The sequence below is a fragment of the Neomonachus schauinslandi genome, chromosome 10, assembly GCF_002201575.2.
Source record: "Neomonachus schauinslandi chromosome 10, ASM220157v2, whole genome shotgun sequence".
NCBI classification, from domain to species: domain Eukaryota; kingdom Metazoa; phylum Chordata; class Mammalia; order Carnivora; family Phocidae; genus Neomonachus; species Neomonachus schauinslandi.
Genome location: NC_058412.1, coordinates 37,745,181 through 37,766,694, shown reverse-complemented (window position 1 = coordinate 37,766,694; position 21,514 = coordinate 37,745,181). Strand labels below are relative to the sequence as shown.

The following is a 21,514-nucleotide window of genomic DNA, read 5'->3' as shown; positions in this document are numbered from 1 at the left end:
TTAAGATTTTATTTATTTATTTGACAGAGAAAGACACAGCGAGAGAGGGAACACAAGCAGGGGGGGTGGGAGAGGGAGAAGCAGACTCCCCGCCGAGCAGGGAGCCCGATGCGGGACTCGATCCAGGGACTCCAGGATCATGACCTGAGCCGAAGGCAGTCGCTTAACCAACTGAGCCACCCAGGCGCCCAGCTTTTAGAATTTAAATAGCTTCTCCAAAAGTAAATTCAAGAAGAAAGCAGAAAGCTTAACTATGCCATATCAATTATTTCTTTCCCAACCTGGATTTATAACACCCATTTAAAAACAAAGCCTCAAAGCCAAATACAGATGAATTCAATGTAAGAATTAAATACATCAAACTGTTACCAGTCTTGATTTACCAGAAATCTCTATCAACCCTAAAATTCTCCTTTATCATATAGAAGTTCTGTACTTTATTGATCACAAAGATGAACAATATTAAAGTTAACAGGCATAGTTTTGTATATTTTATTTCTTTAAAAATGATACACTGTGTATGGGACATAAAGTGGTAACTTAAACAAAAACCAGTAAGTGACTAGATGACAAGATGCCAGAATTGGCTATTGGTGATGTTAAGAGAAAAAAAAATGTTCCACCACTGTGCTAAGGAAAAACTTTATTTCCCTGAAAACCCTGAAATTACCATGATGGGGAGAATAAAGAAAGCTTTTTTGCTGAAAATAAAGTGTTCCTAGGAATCATACCTCACAGACTAAGGAAGGGGGCCTGGTTAACAACTCCTTAGATGATCTAACATGAGGGATTATAAGATCTTCCAGTAGATCTGGCTATTAGAGAAGGCATCCCATGTGACCTGCTTAACAGGAAATGTAGACTTTTTTTTTAGTTTTTTATTTTTTATAAAGGAAATGCTGAAGAAAAAACAAATCCTGAAGCAATTTGGTTATTTATTGTCATCAAAGATTGTGAATTAACACCCGAGAACAGTGAGATGCCAAGGAGATAGTAACTATTTCATTCTTTCTTTCCTCAACCTATAATCAACCTATAGAACAAAATACCTCAGGGAAAACTATCAGACTAACTTTTAAGCATACTTTTCACATTCATGATGAAAACACAGATTTTAGTAACTTCTCTCCCTTATTTAGATCATTATACATTCATGAAGTAGATAATACGCATGCGAAGTCAATTTCCTAAAAAATAAGGTCAAATCAATTTCTCAGTTGGCAACATGCATGCTAGAGTAAACTGGTTTAGTTCACAGCAACGCTTTCAGCCATGCTAAGGAATTAATAAAACAAAATGAAATCAAAGCACTGTTTCATTTCTTATAATTAAAAGAAAAGCAATTAACCTAAGCAATTATTTACATATTGCCTTGCTACATGACTCAAATGACAGTGACTTTTCCAAATAAATCGCAATATTCAATGACAGATCCAGGCTCAAAATGTGCTGGTTTATGTACAAATGAAAAAAATGCAAAATGACCAGACATCTTTCAGTGTAAATTAGAGAATCTTTAAGAGAGATTATGGATCCTCTCTTAATAAAAGCACTACTCTGAGGGTCTACTGATGAACTCTTTGTGAACAAATCACGTTAACCATTAAGAGTATACCCTTTTCAAAGGATCCCCCCACCTATGAAGGCCCTTCTCAATGAATGGAGTCTGATGAGGGGTGAGGAGGAGGCTGGAAAGCTCTAGCATCATAGTTGTCTGTTTCTGCACCTGTCTGAAACAGAAAGGCGGTGTCCCTTGGGGAGAAACATGCCGAAAATAAAACAAAACCCCAAACTCTAACTATAGTCTTATAATAGAGTTGTTTGTTCTTTTTAAGAGGGGGGAGAAAAAGGCATTTTAACAGAAAACTGAAACAAAAAACAGATATGGTATCTCTAAATAAAGAAAAGGTACAGGTATTATCTAAGGACAAACCAGTTATATGTATACAATTATAACATGCATTCTAAATAAAGATAAGGAAGGTCTCTGTGTGTTTATGAATGTGCTCCAAAACACAAAAAGGTAGATAGTTCAAGGATATTATATCTACTTAGATTTGAAGTGTGATCCAAATGTCACCCAGAGACCCCCAAAAAAAAGTATGCTAATATGTTACAAAACAAAATTTTAAGACAACCAATGAGAGATGCCTGGGTGGCTCATTCGGTTAAACGTCTGCCTTTGGCTCAGCTCATGATTCTGGGGTCCTGGTGAGCCCAAAGTCAGGCTCCTTGCTCAGCGGGGAGTCTGCTTTTCCCTCTGCCCCTCCTCCTGTTGGTGCGTGCACTCTAGCTCTTTCTCTCAAATAAATAAATAAAATCTTAAAAAAAAAAAAAAATAAGACAACCAATGAAGAACCACAGCCAAATCTCCTCGGCCCTTTTCAAGGTTTAATCTGCATATAAATTACCAGAGGAAAGCAAATCAGATTTCACCTCAGGTGGTCTTTTCGAAAATTAAAAACAAAATTCTTAGCTACTACTATGTAAGTATTAGGCTTAGAACCTAGGGCACACTTGCATCACACACACACACACACACACACACACACACACACACACGGTTTTAGCTTGGTTTATCACTATTCTTTTGAGGAAGTTTGTAACTACCTAGTCAAGAGGAAAGAGTGGCAAATCAGATCTGTGTCCCAAGACACCTCAACCTCCCTACAGCATACCAGTCTAAATATAATGTAAAACACTTGTTTAATGGAACTGTCAGTCTCTCTTATCCTCTAGGAATTTATTTTTTCATTGACATAATCAAAACACCACTAAAGCAACATAATATACTATTTTATATGCCTTTTGGACCAGAGAAGGTTAAGGACGATATCAGAGCAGGCCAGGAGGCAATAATATATGCACCTAATAGTAATTTCTAATGAATTTGTGCTTTATTTTTTAAAGAATCTTTAAATGTAGTTAAAAAAAAAGTGGGGGGGGGATTGAAAACTCTAGATAATTTATGTGTTTCATGTATCTGACGGTACCTGATTCCTGAAGTTACAACAATCTTTAAGATTTAGTGCAATCCCATAATTTTACAGAGAAGGAAATTAAAGCTCTATTCAAGTGAAGAATTTAGCCAGGCCATCTAGTCAGTTAATGGAAGAATCCTGACTAGAACTCAAGTCCCTGAATCCCAGCCCCTCCTCCACAATCCCACACATTGTTTTTTTGGTTTTTTTTTAAAGATTTTATTTATTTATTTGAGAGAGTGAATGAGATAGAGCATGAGAGGGTGGAGGGTCAGAGGGAGAAGCAGACTCCCTGCTGAGCAGGGAGCCCGATGCGGGACTTGATCCCAGGACTCCAGGATCATGACCTGAGCCGAAGGCAGACACCCAATCGACTGAGCCACCCAGGCGCCCCAGTAACTTAAAAAATTTTATATAGTCAGGGTGCCTGGCTGGATCCTTTGGTAGAGTACGCGCAACTCTCAATCTCCAGGTCATGAGTTCAAGCCCCATCGGGGGGTAGAGATTACTTAATAAATAAAAGTTTAAAAAAATTATTACACAGTCTATCAAATCCTCTTCATTAGATTAATAAGTAGCTTTACTAATTGCTCCACAGGAAATACAACTTCCCTGGCCTTCTAGGTTTTATCTGTTTCATCTTCATACCACTCCTGATGAAAATGTGGAGAAAGCAACATTCTAATACAGGATCCCCACAGGGACCCATGGATCTATCTACCGTCACTGGGTGGCTTCGGCTTTACCTCTGTACCAAACGCTGGGCTTCAGACAGAGAAAATTAACTATTTCTCACAAAAAGTTAGGTACCTTCATAAAATACTGTATCAGATGCATTTAAAAAGGTATTATAAGTCTATGCATCATATTCAGGGCATTTCAAATAGCAGTTTTTGATCCTCTTTCTGTGGTTTTTTTTTTTTTTAAGATTTTATTTATTTATTTGAGAGAGAGAGAGAACGAGCAGGGAGGAGGCACAGAGGGAGAGAGAGAAGCAGACTCCCTGCTGAGCAGGGAACCCAACGCGGGGCTCGATCCCAGCACCCTGGGATCATGACCTGAGCCGAAGGCAGACACTTAACCGACTGAGCCACCCACGTGTCCTTTCTGTGGCATTTTGTCCAACTTCTGAACACAACTTATAGATGTTGAGCAACGCACACCTTGCAGAGGAATAGATGACTCAAGCTCACAATACATTCCTTTGTATCTTACAAATATTCTTATATTTCTATCACATACTAGATCAGCAATTCTCAAACTGTGGTCTGTAGATGCTTTTAGAGGTGCAGAGAGTCAAAAAGTTTTGCCACTAAGGTGTTATTTGCTTTCTTACTGTGGTGATATTTGCACTGAGGGTATAAAAGCAACGGTGACTAGGGGCGCCTGGGTGGCTCAGGTGGTTAAGCATCTGACTCCTGACCTCAGCTCAGGTCTTGATCTCAGGTCTTGAGTTCAAGCCCAGGAACTGGGCTCCATGCTCTACTTAAAAAAAAGAAAAGAAAAGAGAAGAAAAGAAAAAGCAATGGTGACTAAAACTGCTAGTGCCTTAGCACGAAAATTAAGAGAATCAAGCACCAAACGAGCAGTCATTGTATTCTTCACTGGCACACACTCACAGCAAGAAGAAAAAGAAAAAAAGAAAAAAAGAAGAGGAAAAGAGAAAAGCTTCACTCAAGAATGTTCTGATGAAGCAATAGAAAGCATTAATTTCATTCTTTTTGGGACCTGAGTACACATCTTTTTACTCTTTTAGCATAACTACGGAGGAAGTACACACCAGCACCTCTGCCACATACCGAATGAAACACGTCTTGAGGAAAAGAACTTGTGATCGAGTTGTGAACTGTCTGTTCACAGAGCTCTGTTTCTACTTAAAAAACTGAGGGGAAAAAGATGCTTATGAGACTTGGGTATCTGTCAAACATTTTCTCAAAAATACACAAAGTGAACCTCTCACCTCAAAGAAAACAACTGATCATATTTGTGGTAAAATTCAAGTTTTCAAGTGAAAATCAGATTTTGGAAAATCTCTCTCTACCAATGGGAGCTCAACAGTTTCCCAATACTTAAAGATTTTTCTGATGAGATCAGTGGCGATAATAGCAAATTTGATTTTTAAAATATTCTATCAAGAAATAGGTCAACACCTGGGGGTGCCTGGGTGGCTCAGTTGGTTAAGCGACTGCCTTCGGCTCAGGTCATGATCCTGGAGTCCTGGGATCGAGTCCCGCATCGGGCTCCCTGCTCAGCAGGGAGTCTGCTTCTCCCTCTCCCTCTCCTCCCTCTTGTGCTCTCTCTCTCTCTCAAATAAATAAATAAAATCTTTAAAAAAAAAAAAAAAAAAAAGAAATAGGTCAACACCTGGAAGATCTGTATAACTCATTGAATCAACATTTGTCAAATGATGTTAGAACATCATGCATGAGTAAAAGGCAAGACAGACATGGATGTTGATGTAACAGAGTACAAAATGTTCACTGATATGGTTTCAGATTCTACAGTGCAACTAACCTTTAAGAAACTTCCACTTGTTTTGGTATAGTATCAAAAAAGAATGACCCAATCATCTGAAAAGTCTTCTAAAATACATCTCCCTTTTCTAACTACGTATATGTATGTGTCTGGATTTTCTTCTTCATATAGCTCAACCAAAACAACAATGCAACTCACTGAATGCAGAAGCAGATATGAAAACTGTTTTCTTCTATTAAACCAGAAATTAAAGAGATTTATAAAAATACAAAACAATGCCACCCCTCTTCTCACTAAAATATTTTTAAACTAGAAAATATTCTTCATAAAAATATGTTTTTATGCTATCATCAATGGGTTCATTTTTTAAATGATTTAATAACAAGTCTTTAAAATTTCTTTTTTAATTTCTAACATGGTTTAAGTCTAGATAGACATAACCCATGGAAAAAGTTCTTTGGAACTCTCCACAATTTTTAAGAATGTAAAGGGTCATGGGACAATACAGTTTGAGACCTGCTATAGTAGATAAGCAGTCTGAGTTTGTAATGACAAGGTGTACCCACGATGGGGTGATGGCCCCAGAGCAGGCAGAATGGAGTACAGTCAGGCAAGCCTGGGTTCAATCCCAGCTTTATCATCTAGCTGGTCTATAATCTCAAGCAGGTAACTTCTCAGAGCTTCAGTTTCCTCTTCTATAAAATGACACCAACACATCAACCTCAGGAAGATCTTTATGAGGCTTACACTGTGTGTAAAGTACATAAGGTGTATATTACAACCCCGGAAACAGTGTTGTTTCAAGAAATGGTCTCAAGAACCTGGGGCAGCCGTAAAGTCTAGTAAATCTGTCACGTTATCTCAGATGGTCAATATCTTTAGATTTTCTATTTTTTTCCATAAAATAGAAAATGAAAATCTAGATAATGCGAAGAGGCTTCAGGATTCTTCTCCTGCAATGGAAGGTGGCCAGTGAGCTTGTCATTTATTGTGTAAGAGTGACACAATGAAACTTTGCGAATATACTTGAGATTCAACATTTCACAAGTATCCTATCCAAAGGATCTAGAGTTTGCAGTGGGTGGGAAGGAGGGCACTTAAAACAAGAGAGCCCTAATAAACCACAGAAAATGGTATGGACTAGGGACAATGAGAAAGTTGAACTGTACTTAAAAAAATGGCTAACATAATTTAAACACACTCAATAGCACTCGGGATATTACAACTATTTGCATCTACTTTGTCATAACATGCAATTTATCTTTCGTTCATGTGTCTATTTTATTGCAAACACACACCTGCTTTGTACCACCACGACACACCATATCATTACCTCAGATGTAAACAGCTCACAATCTTCTGATTTTGCTGATCATCTTTTTATGTCTAGTTTAAAAAATAAAGCAAAACATGCAAACCCAAGCATAATCCCAGCAGAACACAAATCAATGAATGTTTAGCTTGAGTAGTAATTCATTTGAATAGTATACCTGATTCAAATTTATTAATGTAATTTACAATAAAATTGCTATTTATATTAATAATTCCAAAAAACAGAAGTTCAGTATTCTTGACAGATATAACAGCAAACTGTACTGTTTGATAAATAGTATGCACTGTGAAAGCTTAGTCAGGGCTTAGCCCACACAAATGTGGAGACTGGGCAGTGCTATTTCCCTATGCACCTCCCTGGGTGCTTCAGGAAAGTGTCCAGGCTGGGTTTATAGAAGAGCAGATAGGGCACTGGTTGCAGTATCCCCATCAGAAAATTCCATCACCACAAATCAGGTCATTCTTAAGCCCCTCATGTTAGGTTTTGTCTTTTTCAAATTTGATACCAGCTGGAAAGCTTTTTGTTTTGTTTTGTTTTTAAGTAGGCTCTACACCCAGCATGGGGCTTGAACTCATGACCCTGCGATCAAGATCTGAGCTGAGATCAAGAGTCGGGACACTTCACTGACTGAGCCACCCAGGCGCCCCTAGAAAGCTTTCTGAAAGGGAACAATTGATGATGAAAGAAAAAAAAAGAGCACCCGGAGAGATTGTCCCAGAGGAGCAGACTGGTTAGATAGAAGGCTGAGGGTATTCTGGAAAACAGAGGTGATAGCTTCCATGTCAGCAGTCATAACTCAGCAGAGGGCCTTACTTTAAATGACTTAAACTAGAGAATAAAGCTCTAGAATAGGACAGAAACTTCATCTATCAGAGTCAAGACAAAAGGCGAGAAAAATTAACTTCTCTCATTTAACCTGCCCCCAACCTCAACAAAGTAGGTAGTGTCCTTACTTATTGATGAGGACACTAAAGCTCAGAGGAGCTAAGTTGCTGCCCAAGTCTTGGAGTCATGTGTCACAGGAGTTTTTGTTTTTGCAAATAATCAAATTTGTCTAACATTACATTCTAAGAAAATTTCATGTTTACAATTAGGATGTATGCTTGAGGGAAAATGCAGGGAATAATTTATAGGATTTTGCAGTATATATTTCAAACTATTAAGTTACTATATTTGTTTTTTTATACCTAGGCACCTTGTGATAATAATAAGGGGGAAGAAATGATGATCATGTTATAGCTTAGATAATGAGCTATATTGTATTGATACAGCAGATAGTATTCTCAGTTACTCATGTATACGATGAACTCATTTAATGTTCAAAACAATCCTAAGAAGTAGGTGACATTAGCCACTCGTTTTAAAGGAGGGGAACTGAGGAACAGAAAAGTTAAGTAGTTGCTGGAAGGGGACATAGTTCGTAAAAGGCAGACAGGCCTCGCACCTAGGCCATCGGGCTCTGAGCCCCAGCTCTATAAGCAAATACATACTACTAGTATCAGCAATTGTTCATTATAGCTGTTTCCAATCAACATTTAATAGAAAATTCTTACCTCTGGTTTGCTGAGGCTGGATGAAACCAAGGAACCGGATCCCACGTCCAAATCCCACTGTTTTTTACCATGATTCTCAGGATCCAAGGCAGCAATTCGCCCATCTAAAGTGCTGATAATCACTAATGATCTATAAATTTAAAAATTAATTAGACAAAGTTTAAAAAGTATTTACAATATCGGGCACTTACTGCATACACTGGGAAGAAAACCAGGCCATCCCCAGACCTCTGTCTGCTGGGGGAGGAGGGCCCACCTCCTCACAAGACTTGCAGTCTTGTTATCTCTATCTGGCTAAAGCCCACCAAGACCATTGCAATTTGCCTTTTATCTGTTTATGTCACTTATGAAAAGCCCCAGACTCCTAGGTCACCCCTCATTCTCACACTGTAATCCCCACATGGAATTCAACATTCCCAGTGCCGTCCTCTTCTTCCCTTCCCAAATCCCTGAAAGCCTTAACCCTGAAACACAGTATTCCCTGAATGTCTACTTGTCTTCTTGCTTGAGTAGAAACCTGGCTCTTCCTGAGACCATCACTTCTGAAGCAGAGAATTCTTTGCTCCAAAACCCTTAACCACTGGGCCCCGTAACAGGGTGGGGGTGCTCCTTGCACCCCATTGCCGTTTCCTGACTACTTTCTTTCTCTCCTCTCTAAAAATCCTCAGGATCAGATTGCTCCACCCACTACCCCTCCTAGTAATTGGCTACTGACCCTTGGGTCACTAGCCTCACTCCTTGAGGATTTCAGCTCCTGGTTTAACTGTCACTATTAACACGTTCTTTGGGTTTTCATTATCTGTTTACCCTGCCTCATCCACTGCCATGGTGAGATCCTAGCCCTTGGCATTACCAATCACCACAACTCCCCCGCCCCACTGAAATCTCAAGCATTCCAGCCCCTGCCACCAACCCCTTTCTGGCTCATTTCCTTTGCTTCCCTCACTCCCACTAATCTCTGACCCCACCTGAGCATACAAGCCATTGATCCTGTCACTTTTACCCTAAGCTTCACCAACATTAGGCCCTCATTTTTTTCTTATTGAGTTTAAATCCCATAATCCTTCATTTTGTGTACTTCCTGGCCCCTCACACATCACAAGTGCCTAGCAGAACTCCAACCCTAGTTAAATCCAATGCTCTGCATTTTCTCACTCTCGCTTCTGTGCAGTTGAATGTGACCAAAGAAAAACATAATCATGCTGACTGGACTCACTTTAATCATGACCACCAATGTGAAAAAAGCTATTAATGATGCTCCACCATCACGGCATACTTCCCTGGTCTATCTACTCACTCACTGCCTAGGTTAAACTATGTTATTTCTCCTTTCTCCTCAACTTCCAACACAAGCTCCTCCAAGCTCATTCATCTCAGGGATAATCAAAAGAAATCCCACCATCATGCCTCTCTTTATCACCACCTGGACCGTGAATTCTACCTTCCCTCCTATTACTGCAGGTGAATTGTTCATGGTCCCATGCACTACCAACACTTCTGCTTAGACAACAGATCCCTTTCTGCCAGTCCTCACATTTCTCCTCTTGCTCTCACATCAATTATTCCCCCTCTACCAGAGCATTCCTCTCACCGTTCACACCTGCTATTATTTCCCCCAACCTAAAAACCAAACCAGTTAAACAAAATGAGCCATTCTACCCCCTCTAAGCTTCTAATCCACTCTGCCTGCCTCTGGATCAAAACTCCTTGAAAGAGTTCTTATACATTCTGTCTCCAAATCCTTTCCCCTTCTTCTGTCTTGAACTATTTCTAATCAAGATGTTGTCTCTGCCACTTCACTTGAAAGGTTCTTGTTGGGGTCATCGACGACCTTCCTATTGAAAAATCCCATGGGGCGCCTGGGTGGCTCAGTTGGTTAAGCGACTGCCTTCGGCTCAGGTCATGATCCTGGAGTCCTGGGATCGAGTCCCACATCGGGCTCCCGGCTCAGCGGGGAGCCTGCTTCTCCCACTGACCCTCTCCCCTCTCATGCTGTTTCTCTCTCGCTTGCTCTCTAATAAATAAATAAATAAAATCTTTAAAAAAAAAAAAAAAAAAAAAAAAAGAAAAATCCCATGGTCAGGTCCCAGTTCACTTGACCTTCTAGCAGCACCTGACCAGTGACATCTCCTGCCCTTCATGAGACACACTCTTCATGTGGCTTCCAGGACACATGAATTTTTTTTTTTCCTTAGTTGTAGGCTACTCTTTCTCAGTTTCATTTTCTGGTTCTTCCTCATCTCTTCTATCTCTCAAAGTGTTCTCTACTTACATGTACTTTTTTTTGATGGTCTCATCCAGTCTCATAGCTTAAAATACCATCTATATGCTGGCAACTCTCAAATTTGTATCTCTCCCTGAACTCTGGACTTATATACCTAACTGCCTACTAGACTTATATGGTAGAATGAATTCTCCAATTTTTCAAACACATCATGATTTTCCCTCAGGGCCTCTGCAGCTATTGTTCCTTCTGCCTGGAACATATCCTCCCAAATATATAACAGGCCCTCAATAAATATTTCTTGAATGAAAGAATGTGTTATACAGTTGTTCTATGAATTTGTTAGGTATATTGGTCTGCTTCAAAGACCATGCAAATTCCAAGTACACATATTTATGTTCCACTTTGAGATTATGAAATACAACTTTTATCTTTTCTATTTCATTTGCAGTACAAGGTATACAAATTCATAGTGAAGCTGTAAGTTGACCAAGACAAAGCAGTTCAATAAACTCATTTGAAACCTTTCAAAGAACTTAATTGTTTATCAAATGAATAAATTTATCAAGTGAATAAATACAATTGTTAATTTAGTTCCCAAACTATACACTAATTCTAATTTTGAATTTTTCAAATGGTAACTCTTAGTCTAATTTGTGAAAATAAAGATTTTTGACACATAACAAACTCTAGTAATTTTAGATAACTAACCAAAAGAAAAGGAACAACTCAACTCCCCTCCCCACACATTACTCTGCTTTCTAAAGAGATGTATCAGGAACTAGGGGAGAAGACAGATACTGTGTGGGAGAAAGTTATTTTATAATGAAGGGTATAAAAAATTCATATCTTAGATGTGCCAATTTACAAATAAAAGCAACAGAATCTAATTAAGTTAATGATCGAAGGTTCAGAGCCAAGTTAACTCTTTCCTAGTACCATTATAGAAATGTCTAATTATTCTGTTTGGTAATTATTAACCACAAATAAATGGCTAAATGAAAATTACTCTAATTGGAACAAAACTTAGTATAAGCAAGCAGTGTTAACCCATGAAAAATTAAGTAGACCCCTGCAACACTTGAGATACTATTTTTTGTTTTTAATTCAGAATGAACATTGTTTTTCACCCTAGACGTTCTACTTATAAAAAAAAAAACAACCTGTAATTTTTTGAGTATGTAGGTATTTGGGCTAGAGGTATGCAGAGAATGGTAAAACTCTAGGTCTCATCTTCAAAACAAAGAAAAACCCAACAATAAAACATGCATATGTGTCTTATGTGTATATAAAAACACATTTTAATAAGTCACTTGGAGTTTAATGTTTAACTATTCTTTCACTGACAACTTATCATATAGGGTGCATTTAACTGAGTCAAGGATTCTGTTTTTTTAAACAAGATAGTTTCAGATTTTGTACAATATCTAGAGAATAAGTGTAAATTTGAGTAATAATTAAAAGAAATACAAACATGTGGGCAGGAATAATTAAGTATATTATTCTCTTAACTGCTTTTGATACTTAATGTAATCTGGTTTTTAGATTTGAATGGGGTACCCTTAATTATTTTAACCCTTTTAATGGGAAAAACAGTAAATCCCCTATAACTCTGTCAGGCATTTAAAAAAACAAAACAAAACAAAACAAAAAAACTCTTCACTTTCTTGTCTGCTACAAGCTAGCTATAATATTCACTGTGGGCTCCTTCCCAAGCATGTTTCTGGACGGAAGTACCCCTTCTGCTGTGGCTGAAATTGAGCAGCACTACAGGGCACAAAAGAGATGCTACAATTTAGACTATTACGTCTAATCACATTCTAAGAGAGAGATGCTCATGGACATACTAATTGAGAAAAGCATCAAGCAGATAGATAATGCTAAATGCAGGGATAAACAGAGGACAGCAATAAGTGTTTAGAACAAACACCAATCAGAGATGAAAAATGAATCCCCCCTCCCCAAAAAGGGAGACTATAAGGCCATTTTATCTCCCCACAATCCATTCGCTCTATTTTCAGGTTTCTATGAACAAGATGAAAAGCCCTTTACTTATTCAAGAATTGAAGGGACTGCAGAGGCAGCATTTCCAGTGGAAAGAACTGGAGCATTTTTTTTTTTTCTTTTTAAGAACTGGAGCTCTGAAGTCAGACCTGTGTTCACATCCCCATGACTCTGCACTTGTTCTGCTCACAGCTTCATTCCACTTGCTTTCTCACAGGTAAGACATGACTACTTCCCTGGGTCAGCATAACTCAAACTTGCCTGATCATAAAAATTATCTGGAGTGCTTGTTAAAAGCCAGTAAACATTCATGGGTCCCATCCCCATAAGGGGCTTGGGAGCTAGAGCTTGACAATACCCCAGTTGAGTCTTGCAATAAGACCAGGTTGGCAAATACTGACTTAGCTCAAAGGGCTGTTTCCTTAGAGTAAAAAAATAATCTATTACCTGGATGAAGAAGGCCTATTGGCCAACTCTGCCAATAAACTCTTTAGAAACTCCTATCTCTCACTTACACCTTGCTCTAGTTTACAGAGGCATTTGTTTGGATGATTCAACAGCAAGCGCTGTTCTCTTACGCATGACCCAATTCTTCGAAGTTATTCTCAAGAAGGTTTTCAACGATCTCCTCCTGCCAGATCTATTCTCCTCATCAAGTCTGTCCCGCAGCAGCGCTGAAAAAGTGGCCGGCTCCTCATTCTGGACCTTCTTCTTTCCCCGGCTTCTACAAGGCCACTTCCCTTCACCCCATAATTCCTAGTGCTCTCAATCTCCAGGAAGCAGGCCATGGAGTTCTGGCTTCAGCCAATGCCCACAGCTTTGACTTTACCTGTAACATGACAGCTCCCAAACCTATTCGGTGTTTACAGTCCACTGTCTCTCTCCCTGCTCTAGTTCTGCATTTTCAGCAGGGCATGCTTGTTACCCCCAGTGTGTTCAGATAAATCTCCTCTCCCACATCCTTTTCCATCTACCCTGTCACTTAACATTTGCATCAGACAACAAGTCTACCTTCTCCTTCACGCTCTACATTTAGACAACAGTCAGTTACTATTGATTCTATTTCTGAAGCTTTTGAATCTTTTCCTTCTTCTTCATTACCACTGCCCTTGTCCTAGAACCAATTCTCACTTCTCATCAGAACACCTTCAAAATCCTTTCTGACATATTTTCCTGCCTCAGGTCTCTGTCCCCTCTGCAGTTCCAACAGTTTTGTTTCTATAATAGAGATCTGATAAACTTCTGAAGCTTCCTGTGCTCACAGAATAAAGGCCACACTGCTTCGTATAGCACACAGAACCTTTCATAATCAGGCATAATCCCCCACCCCACTGCCACACCCACACCCACCCACCCCCCCCCACACGTTTCTTAACTTTTCAACAAAGTTCCATTTAATTTATTATCTCACATCTTAAATTATTTCATTTGCCCCATAAACATTATTTCTAATGAACTCCCCCATTTTTAGAGGAAATATTTAATACCAATCAAAATACTGAAGATTTCTGAAAAGATATAGCTAAGATTACTATATTAAGTTTGATACAATTCTAGTTCAAAGTCAGGAAACTTGACTGTTTAATTAGCCTTCTCCTCATTGGATATCCAATTCCATTCAGTTATTTAAAAATACTGACAATCTCATGGATCCCCATTTTTACCTTTGCAGATCCATAGATGTCCAGGAGCCCTGGCTTGGGAATCACTGCTCTGGGCTCTGCAGCCTAGACCCGCCTTGACACTTGACATTCAAGGACTCACTCGATACTTCCATTGTCTTTACTCTCAAACTACTCCTATGTCACTCACTATCCATTCTAGTGTAGTTAATTCTTTAACACAATGATCTCCCTGTCAGACTTGGGGCTCAAGGGCTAGCTCAGCTGCCCATTTATCTACTCGTGAAATGCAATAAATGTTTGTTGAATGAAACACCTTAGTAGGGCAGACACTATGGTACATATAAAACAAAAACAAAACAGAAGCTGAGAAAGATGTGAAAATATGTGACTTGCCTCAGTCATGCACTAAGTAAGAGGTTTTGGACAGAAGCATGAATTTAGGTTTTTAAACTCAATCATTCTGTTAACAGTACGTTTTCATTAAGTAGCAACTACTATATTACTATAATGTGCAGCTTTTATTCATTCCAGAAATCTCATCAAGATGCCATTTATCCTGTTACTGCTCTGATTTGCCCTCAACTGAGCAGAAATAACCTTATGCCAATGAAGATCCTATTTTAAAAAACTGTTTGCTCTCACTTAAGTCACCCAGAATACCTGCCTATTTACAATTAAGTTTATCAGAGTCTGAGAAGTAGATGCTGAATTCTTTCATACAATAATTCTAAAGGAGGCTTACCACCTGTAGAAATTTCCCATGTGAGAGAGAAGCAGGTGACAGGAGAACACTGTATTGAGTGAACAGTTTCTACATTAACAACTGCTTATTTTTAAATTGCACATTTTCTTTCTTTGGGGAGAGGGGAGGAGAGGAAAAACTCTACAAAATTAAAAATGTGATTTGGTTAAATCTGCTTTTTTTTTTTTTTTAAAGATTTTTTATTTATTTATTTGACAGAGAGAGACACAGAGAGAGAGGGAACACAAGCAGGGGGAGTGGGAGAGGGAGAAGCAGGCTTCCCGCGGACCAGGGAGCCCGATGCGGGCTCGATCCCAGGACCCTGGGATCATGACCTGAGCCGAAGGCAGACGCCTAACGACTGAGCCACCCAGGCGCCCCTTAAATCTGCTTTTTGATGTAGCCAAGAATCCTCCACCTAAACACATGCTCTTATTCAAGAAAGCATATGTTCTTGTTCAAAACCAAACTAGTACTAATTGGACTATACTTCTTAGTCCTCACCTACTAAGCAAATCTTCAAATCAAACTTCCTTTATTTAAACATATCACAAGACTAGCCCTGCCCCAAATCAAAACAAACATGTCAAAAATTACCAACTATATTTTATAACTTTGACATATCAGCTACAACTTAAAGAAATACCATTTAAGTTTTCAATGTTATAGACATGAGTGACATATATCCTTTATCAGATTAAAACATTTTTGGACACACTTTTTCTACTTTGTTCTAGGAAACATTTTTAATCAAAATGGTCATTTACAAACAGAACAGGGTGAAAAAATAAAAAATAAAATTAATTTCCCCCCTCACATTTAGTTCTGTAACTTACAAGTTCTCCTCTTTGTATTTTAAAATATTTTGTAGTAAAAATGTTCAGGAACTTCTCTCTTACAAACAGAGGAAAAAATCAGATGGAGTTCTCAGGCAGTATTTAGGAAATGAAGAGGCATGTTGGAGCTACAGCTCACAGCAGCTGATGAAGACCCAGACCTTTTCTGCAAAATGCCCAAGTGTGTAAGGCTTCGGAGTTCAAATAAAGAACAGTTTCCTCAATTCTCTCACATATCATATCTAGAGCCCAGGTGTCAACTAAACGAAAAAGACAATTGTAGACAGGAAGGATAATTCATTACTTGCTTAAAGTATGTTTATTTTGGCTTACAACTTGCCTTGAAAGTTATGCATAAATTCTTCTTTAAATATGATTTCTAGTTAACTTTAAAAGTCTGGTGTCAGAAAAGTGAGCAGTGTTGGGACCAGATGACTGAGTTCCTTTTCAACACTGTATGCTGAGATTCTATTATTCAATAGGTATATTAGCAGGGAAAAAAAAAAAGCTTAATTATGAATCTGAAAATCTGAGGATGACCAGATTCTGTACCACGATTCACATCCAATCAGTTTGTGAAAGGATAGACAGGAGAGAGAAATAAAAAATGAAATCATCTCACATTTGCAAAATATTTTCATGTTATCTCATTAAATACAAAGAATTCAGTTTACAGGTGACAAATTAAAGAAGCACCACAGATTAACATCCAACTTAGTAATACTGTTGTTAGCGGGGAATTAGAGGCAGCGGAGGAAGGCAGAAATATGCTACAAATTAGTGTGACAGTTAAGATAAAATTAGTTCTTTACAACTCTTGAGGTCATTAGAGGCCGTCACTATGAAGATGCCCATCCCATCCCCAAAACCCCAAGTAACACTTAGCAATTTGCCCATTTGTGCTGGAGTCAGGAAACTGGTAACTCATAACTATGCCAATGTGCACAAAATCTAGCAATGAGGCGAGATTGCAACTTTCCTCCCAGCTTTCCTCAGCGAGCATCCCATTTAAATTTCAACTAAATGTAATGTTTAACAGAAGCACTAACAAGGCTGCTATCAGAAAAACAAGTTTATTTTAGCTACTTTTTAAAGAAAAAAAGTTTATTCACTCATTCACATGTTCTTGAGATGTAGAGTAAGCAGTTAGAATAAAACCAATGAAAACTCCATCAAGGGAAGAAAAATGAACCAGAGTCTCATATTGCTTCCTGGGCATCAAAAGACAACATGCAAAAATAGCGACCTTAATTTCCCATCTCCCTCTTTTTAAAAGTTTTGCAAGTACCATAGCTCTTCACAGCTGTTTGTGATAAACGCTTGGTTAATTCAAATCTGTTCCCCTAATCCTCCTCCTTTAAACAAACAGGATATTGGTCTGTTATTATGGAACACTGATATTCCCTGGTTTTTCACTTTTTTAAAGAGCACTTAGGAAGAAGTTTTATAAACGTTGCATATTGATCTTCTGTTGACTCAATCAATTTACTTATCCAAGGCTTCTCAAACTTTCCACACTATCTCAAGCTACCTAGCACACCCCTAAACACGGTCTATCTCTTCCTAGAGAATTCTGTTAGCCAAAGATCACTTACTCTCTGCCAGGCCCAACTCTTCTATTTTCACTCTCCTTCTTTCTGAGAAGGAAGTGATCCTCCTGTTTGCCAAGGAGATCCTCTTCAACTACCTCCACTCCCTCCTCTATTCCTTTCTTCTTCAACCTGTCTATACAGGCTCCTTCCTCTGAATGTATAAACTTGCCTGCTGTCAGAAGTCAGTCCGAAGAGTGCCGGAAGGAGGGAGTGGGGCTTTAAAAGGATGAATCCTTACTGTCTTGCAATCTGAGCACTCTCTGCTGTTTGACTTAAATTCTTTACATGCGCTCACCACCAAATTCCTCCTCATTGTTCTCAGCCCTCACCCTACACCTCCATTCCAGCCAGCTGGATTTCTGTTTCCTCTGCTGGCTCATCTTCTCAAAAATATAAGGCATTTGTTGAGGTCTTCTTCTGAGCCTCCTCTTTCTCACACCTTCACCTCTTTACCCTGATCTCTCTCCAACTACAGTCAATCATTTCTACCTGCCTCCCAAATCTCTCCCTCTGGATGGACTGCCTGCACCTCCAAGTCACCATGTCCAACAACAAGCCCTTTACCTTTTCTTCCCTGCTCTCTTCAATTTCCCCACTTTCCCATGTGTGTTCCCATCTTCTGACCATCCCATCTCAATCTGTGGACAGGGGTACCACAGGAGGAATCAATTCATTTGCCAGGAACCAAGATTCTGCCTCAAATCTCTCAAATCTCTCCCCTCTGTGCTATACCCACTTAACAACAAACTGTAATCAGACCTGGCTTTCAAGATACCCTACACAACACTTCTGAAACAATAACTCTCAAACTGTCACGTGCATGGGAATCATCTGGTAATCCTGTCAAAATGCATATACTCCTTCAGTGGATCTGGGTGGTGCCAGATTCTGATTTCTAACACGTCCCAGGTGATGAAGATGCTACTAGTGTTAGACTCGACATATACAATCTGGTCCCAGCCTATTGTTCTAGCCTCATCTTCCACAACTCCCTGCCCAGCACACATGTGCATGTTTGTATCTCCCTCGTACACACAGACAGACAGACACACACACACACACACAGGTATACAAACAAAAATGTTCCCTAAACATACTTTCCAGCTTCTGTGCCTCTTGCTGTTTCCTCAAGTCCAAGTGTCTGCTCATCATGATCCTACTCACATTTCACAAACCAACTCATTCTGCCACAGCCTTCTCTTACCTTTTTACCTACTTCACCCCCATACCCCCACCCACTGAACACCATAAAAACCTTGGGACAGTCAGGGCACTTCATTTGCACTGCTTCTGCTCTGTAATATCATTATGGGTCTCTTCATTCAATCCTCACTGCTAGGCAACACCCTCCTCCTGGAAGACAGGGACTATCTGCCTAACCTTTGTTAACCCCAGGGCATCCTGTGGGTTGTAAGTGCCAATAAGTACCTGCGGTGGTGGATCTGTACTCTAAGAAAAATGAAACATCTCACTTTACTTCAAGTAACTTACTTTGAGCAGGTGCTTCAGAAACTTAAGATAAACAAAAACACTCTTCCAGGAAAATTAATCCATCAGCAAAATCTATGAAAATATTGTCAAATATGTGCTACTTAAAGGAAAAAAAAAAATCGGGCGCCTGGGTGGCTCAGTCGTTAAGCGTCTGCCTTCGGCTCAGTTCATGATCCCAGCGTCCTGGGATCGAGTCCCACATCGGGCTCCCTGCTCTGCGGGAAGCCTGCTTCTTCCTCTCCCACTCCCCGTGCTGTGTTCCTGCTCTCGCTACGTCTCTCTCCGTCAAATAAATAAATAAAATTTAAAAAAAAAATCTATACATAAACATTCATATAGTGCCTAGAAAATTTTAGTACTTATCCAGTTTTAGTAGTCTGCAAGTATATAGATCAAGGTTCTGATATTTAGCTGAAAATTAAATCTAACTTGTTAGGATCTAGTAATAGCTACATTATAAGCTTACAATACTTTCTAATCCAGATTCTAGCCCTCTCTGGTTTAATTTGCCTAATGCTCCTTCTATCACTCCATTTGTTAGATGAGACATCACTTTCTCCCCAGTTGTGCTGAGATCAGCTGCCTGCAAAATACTTTACCATTAAAATACCTTACATTTGTGTCCAAGTTTTGAAAAGTATTTAAAAACCTGTACCTTGCAGTAACATTTTTAAGGAGGCTAAGCAAATCAACCAAGACAACCCTATTTTAAATGTTTATGTATGGTAAGCCCTCTAAATATCAAAGAACTGCCAAAATGCAAGACCTACCCGCAGCTCTTAAACTTTAGTGTGTTCAAGACCTGCCTGGAGTGCTTGTTAAACTTGCAGATTCCAGGTTCTTGCCCCAAGAAAATCTAATTCAGTACAACTGGGGTAGAGCCTAAAAACTGTACAGTTAACCAGCATCCCCAGGTGATTCTGATGCAGATGTTCTGCAGGTCTCAGTTCGAGAAATACTGACCTCACCCCTGGTCCAGGGGCCACTACAGGGTTGTGCTGAAAGGGAAATGTAGAAATGTCATTGTAAAGTTCTTTTCCCAAACAGCTGTCAACCCAGCAGGGATATGGGATGACTCATGGAAGAAAAAGGGGAGGGAGTCCTTGCAGCGCGAATAAAGTTCGAAAACAAAAAAAGAGGGAAAGTGACGTTTCTTTCCCACCTCTGCGCTCCATTCTCTGATCATCCCCCAGACACCTTCGAGGATGCTGCTTTTGCCTGCGAACAAGGACCAGAGAAAAGGCCCGTCGCTGGCCCGGGGGATGGGAGCACGGCCCCGCGCTCGCTCCCGGGTCACCAGTTCTCCATCCTCTGAGAGAGACCACAGCCGAGGGGGAACCCCGGACCTCCGATCCTCCGTGGCACACGTGCCGTAAACAAGTGGCCTCCGGGGTCGCCGGCCCCGGCGCTCAGCCTGCGCCCCTCACCTGCCGCGCGGCCGTAGCTCGGCCTCGTCGTCGGGTTCCGGGTCCCGCGGCTCCTGCTCCGTAGCGGCCGCCGGCACAGCTTCGGCGTCCTCCACGGTCACTTCGGCCGTAGCCACGGCCCCCGCCGCCGGCACCCGCGCTGCAGAAGTGGGAGCGGCCGCTGCGCCCAGGCCGAACGCCGCCTCCGCCTTCGGCGCGGGGAGGTCCGGGGCTCGCCCCGCGGCCACCGTGCCCGCCGCCAGTCCCAGCAGCAGCAGCAGCAGCAGCAGCGCCCGCGCGAGCGGCCCCGGGCGGGTGGCGCGCTCCATCAGCGTCCTGCCCCGCGTGCGGGCATGGAGGTGCAGACGCCGGCGCCTGCCTCTCCCGCTGCTGGAAGCGCCCGACCAGGACGAGGACGCGCTAGGCACCCGCCGCCCCGACGGTCTGGACAGCCGAGCGGAGCTCCACCAGCCACGTCTTAGCCCGGCCTCCGCCACCGCCACCTGAGTGACAGCCTCCCTCAGTCATCGCCCATTGAACAAACTTTCCGCGCGTCTCCCCCCTGATTGGCTGCGGCCACCGTCACTCAGGAGACCCAGGCTGGTCCTCTTGGAGAAGATGGGCTTTCGGATGTCAACCTCACGCCTGCCAATCAAATCGTATTGCCCTCTCCCGAGGCCCGGCCCTCTTCCGGACGCGGTTACCAATGAAAATCGCCCCTCTCCGCAATCCTCTCACCTGATTGGTAGGCGCCGCAGTACCGGAATACATTTTCCCGGAGCGGATTGGCCATCGCTGCGATTGGCCTCGCCCCTCAAAAAATGAGGCGCTAGAGAAGAGTTGGAAGATCATTGGTAGAAGTGGATGCCCCTCCAAAGGTCTGAGGTAACTTCTTCTTGATTGGTTGGAAGCGGCACTTAATACGTGGCCGATTCTGACTGTGGAAGTGGATGGTCCCAAGTGAAAGCAAGAGTGGGAGGCGAGTCCCTGGTGGCGGGGAGGCGGCCGACCTTAAAGGAGCTGCCACTGTGGTTCTTCTAAAGCCTGCTGTCTTTGGAAAGGCAAAAGCGAAGCAGGAAAAATAAGTGACGGTACAGGGGGTGTGGTCCCCCGAAGTGGAAGGGACAGGGCGGGCTCAGGAGAGTATCCTGCTTGTGGCCACGCTGGTGCTGAAATTACAGCCCGCTAGAGATGCCGGTGACCTCCAGAGGATCCAGTCTACCTGACACGCTCCCTTCCTCGTTACAAAGGA

General features: G+C 41.1%; 1 protein-coding gene across 1 annotated transcript in view; it reads right to left on the bottom strand.

Annotated features, from left to right (window-relative positions):
* EIF2AK3 (eukaryotic translation initiation factor 2 alpha kinase 3) overlaps positions 1-21,038 on the bottom strand; it is a 68,536-nt gene extending 47,498 nt beyond the window's left edge. Inside the window, exons 1-2 of the mRNA XM_021697346.1 lie at positions 20,284-21,038; positions 8,343-8,472 (exon numbers count right to left, since the gene is read on the bottom strand). Coding sequence (XP_021553021.1) covers positions 8,343-8,472; positions 20,284-20,591 — 438 coding nt within the window. The 5' untranslated portion in view covers positions 20,592-21,038. The remainder of the gene's footprint in view (positions 1-8,342; positions 8,473-20,283) is intronic.
* Positions 21,039-21,514: the final 476 nt, after the last annotated feature.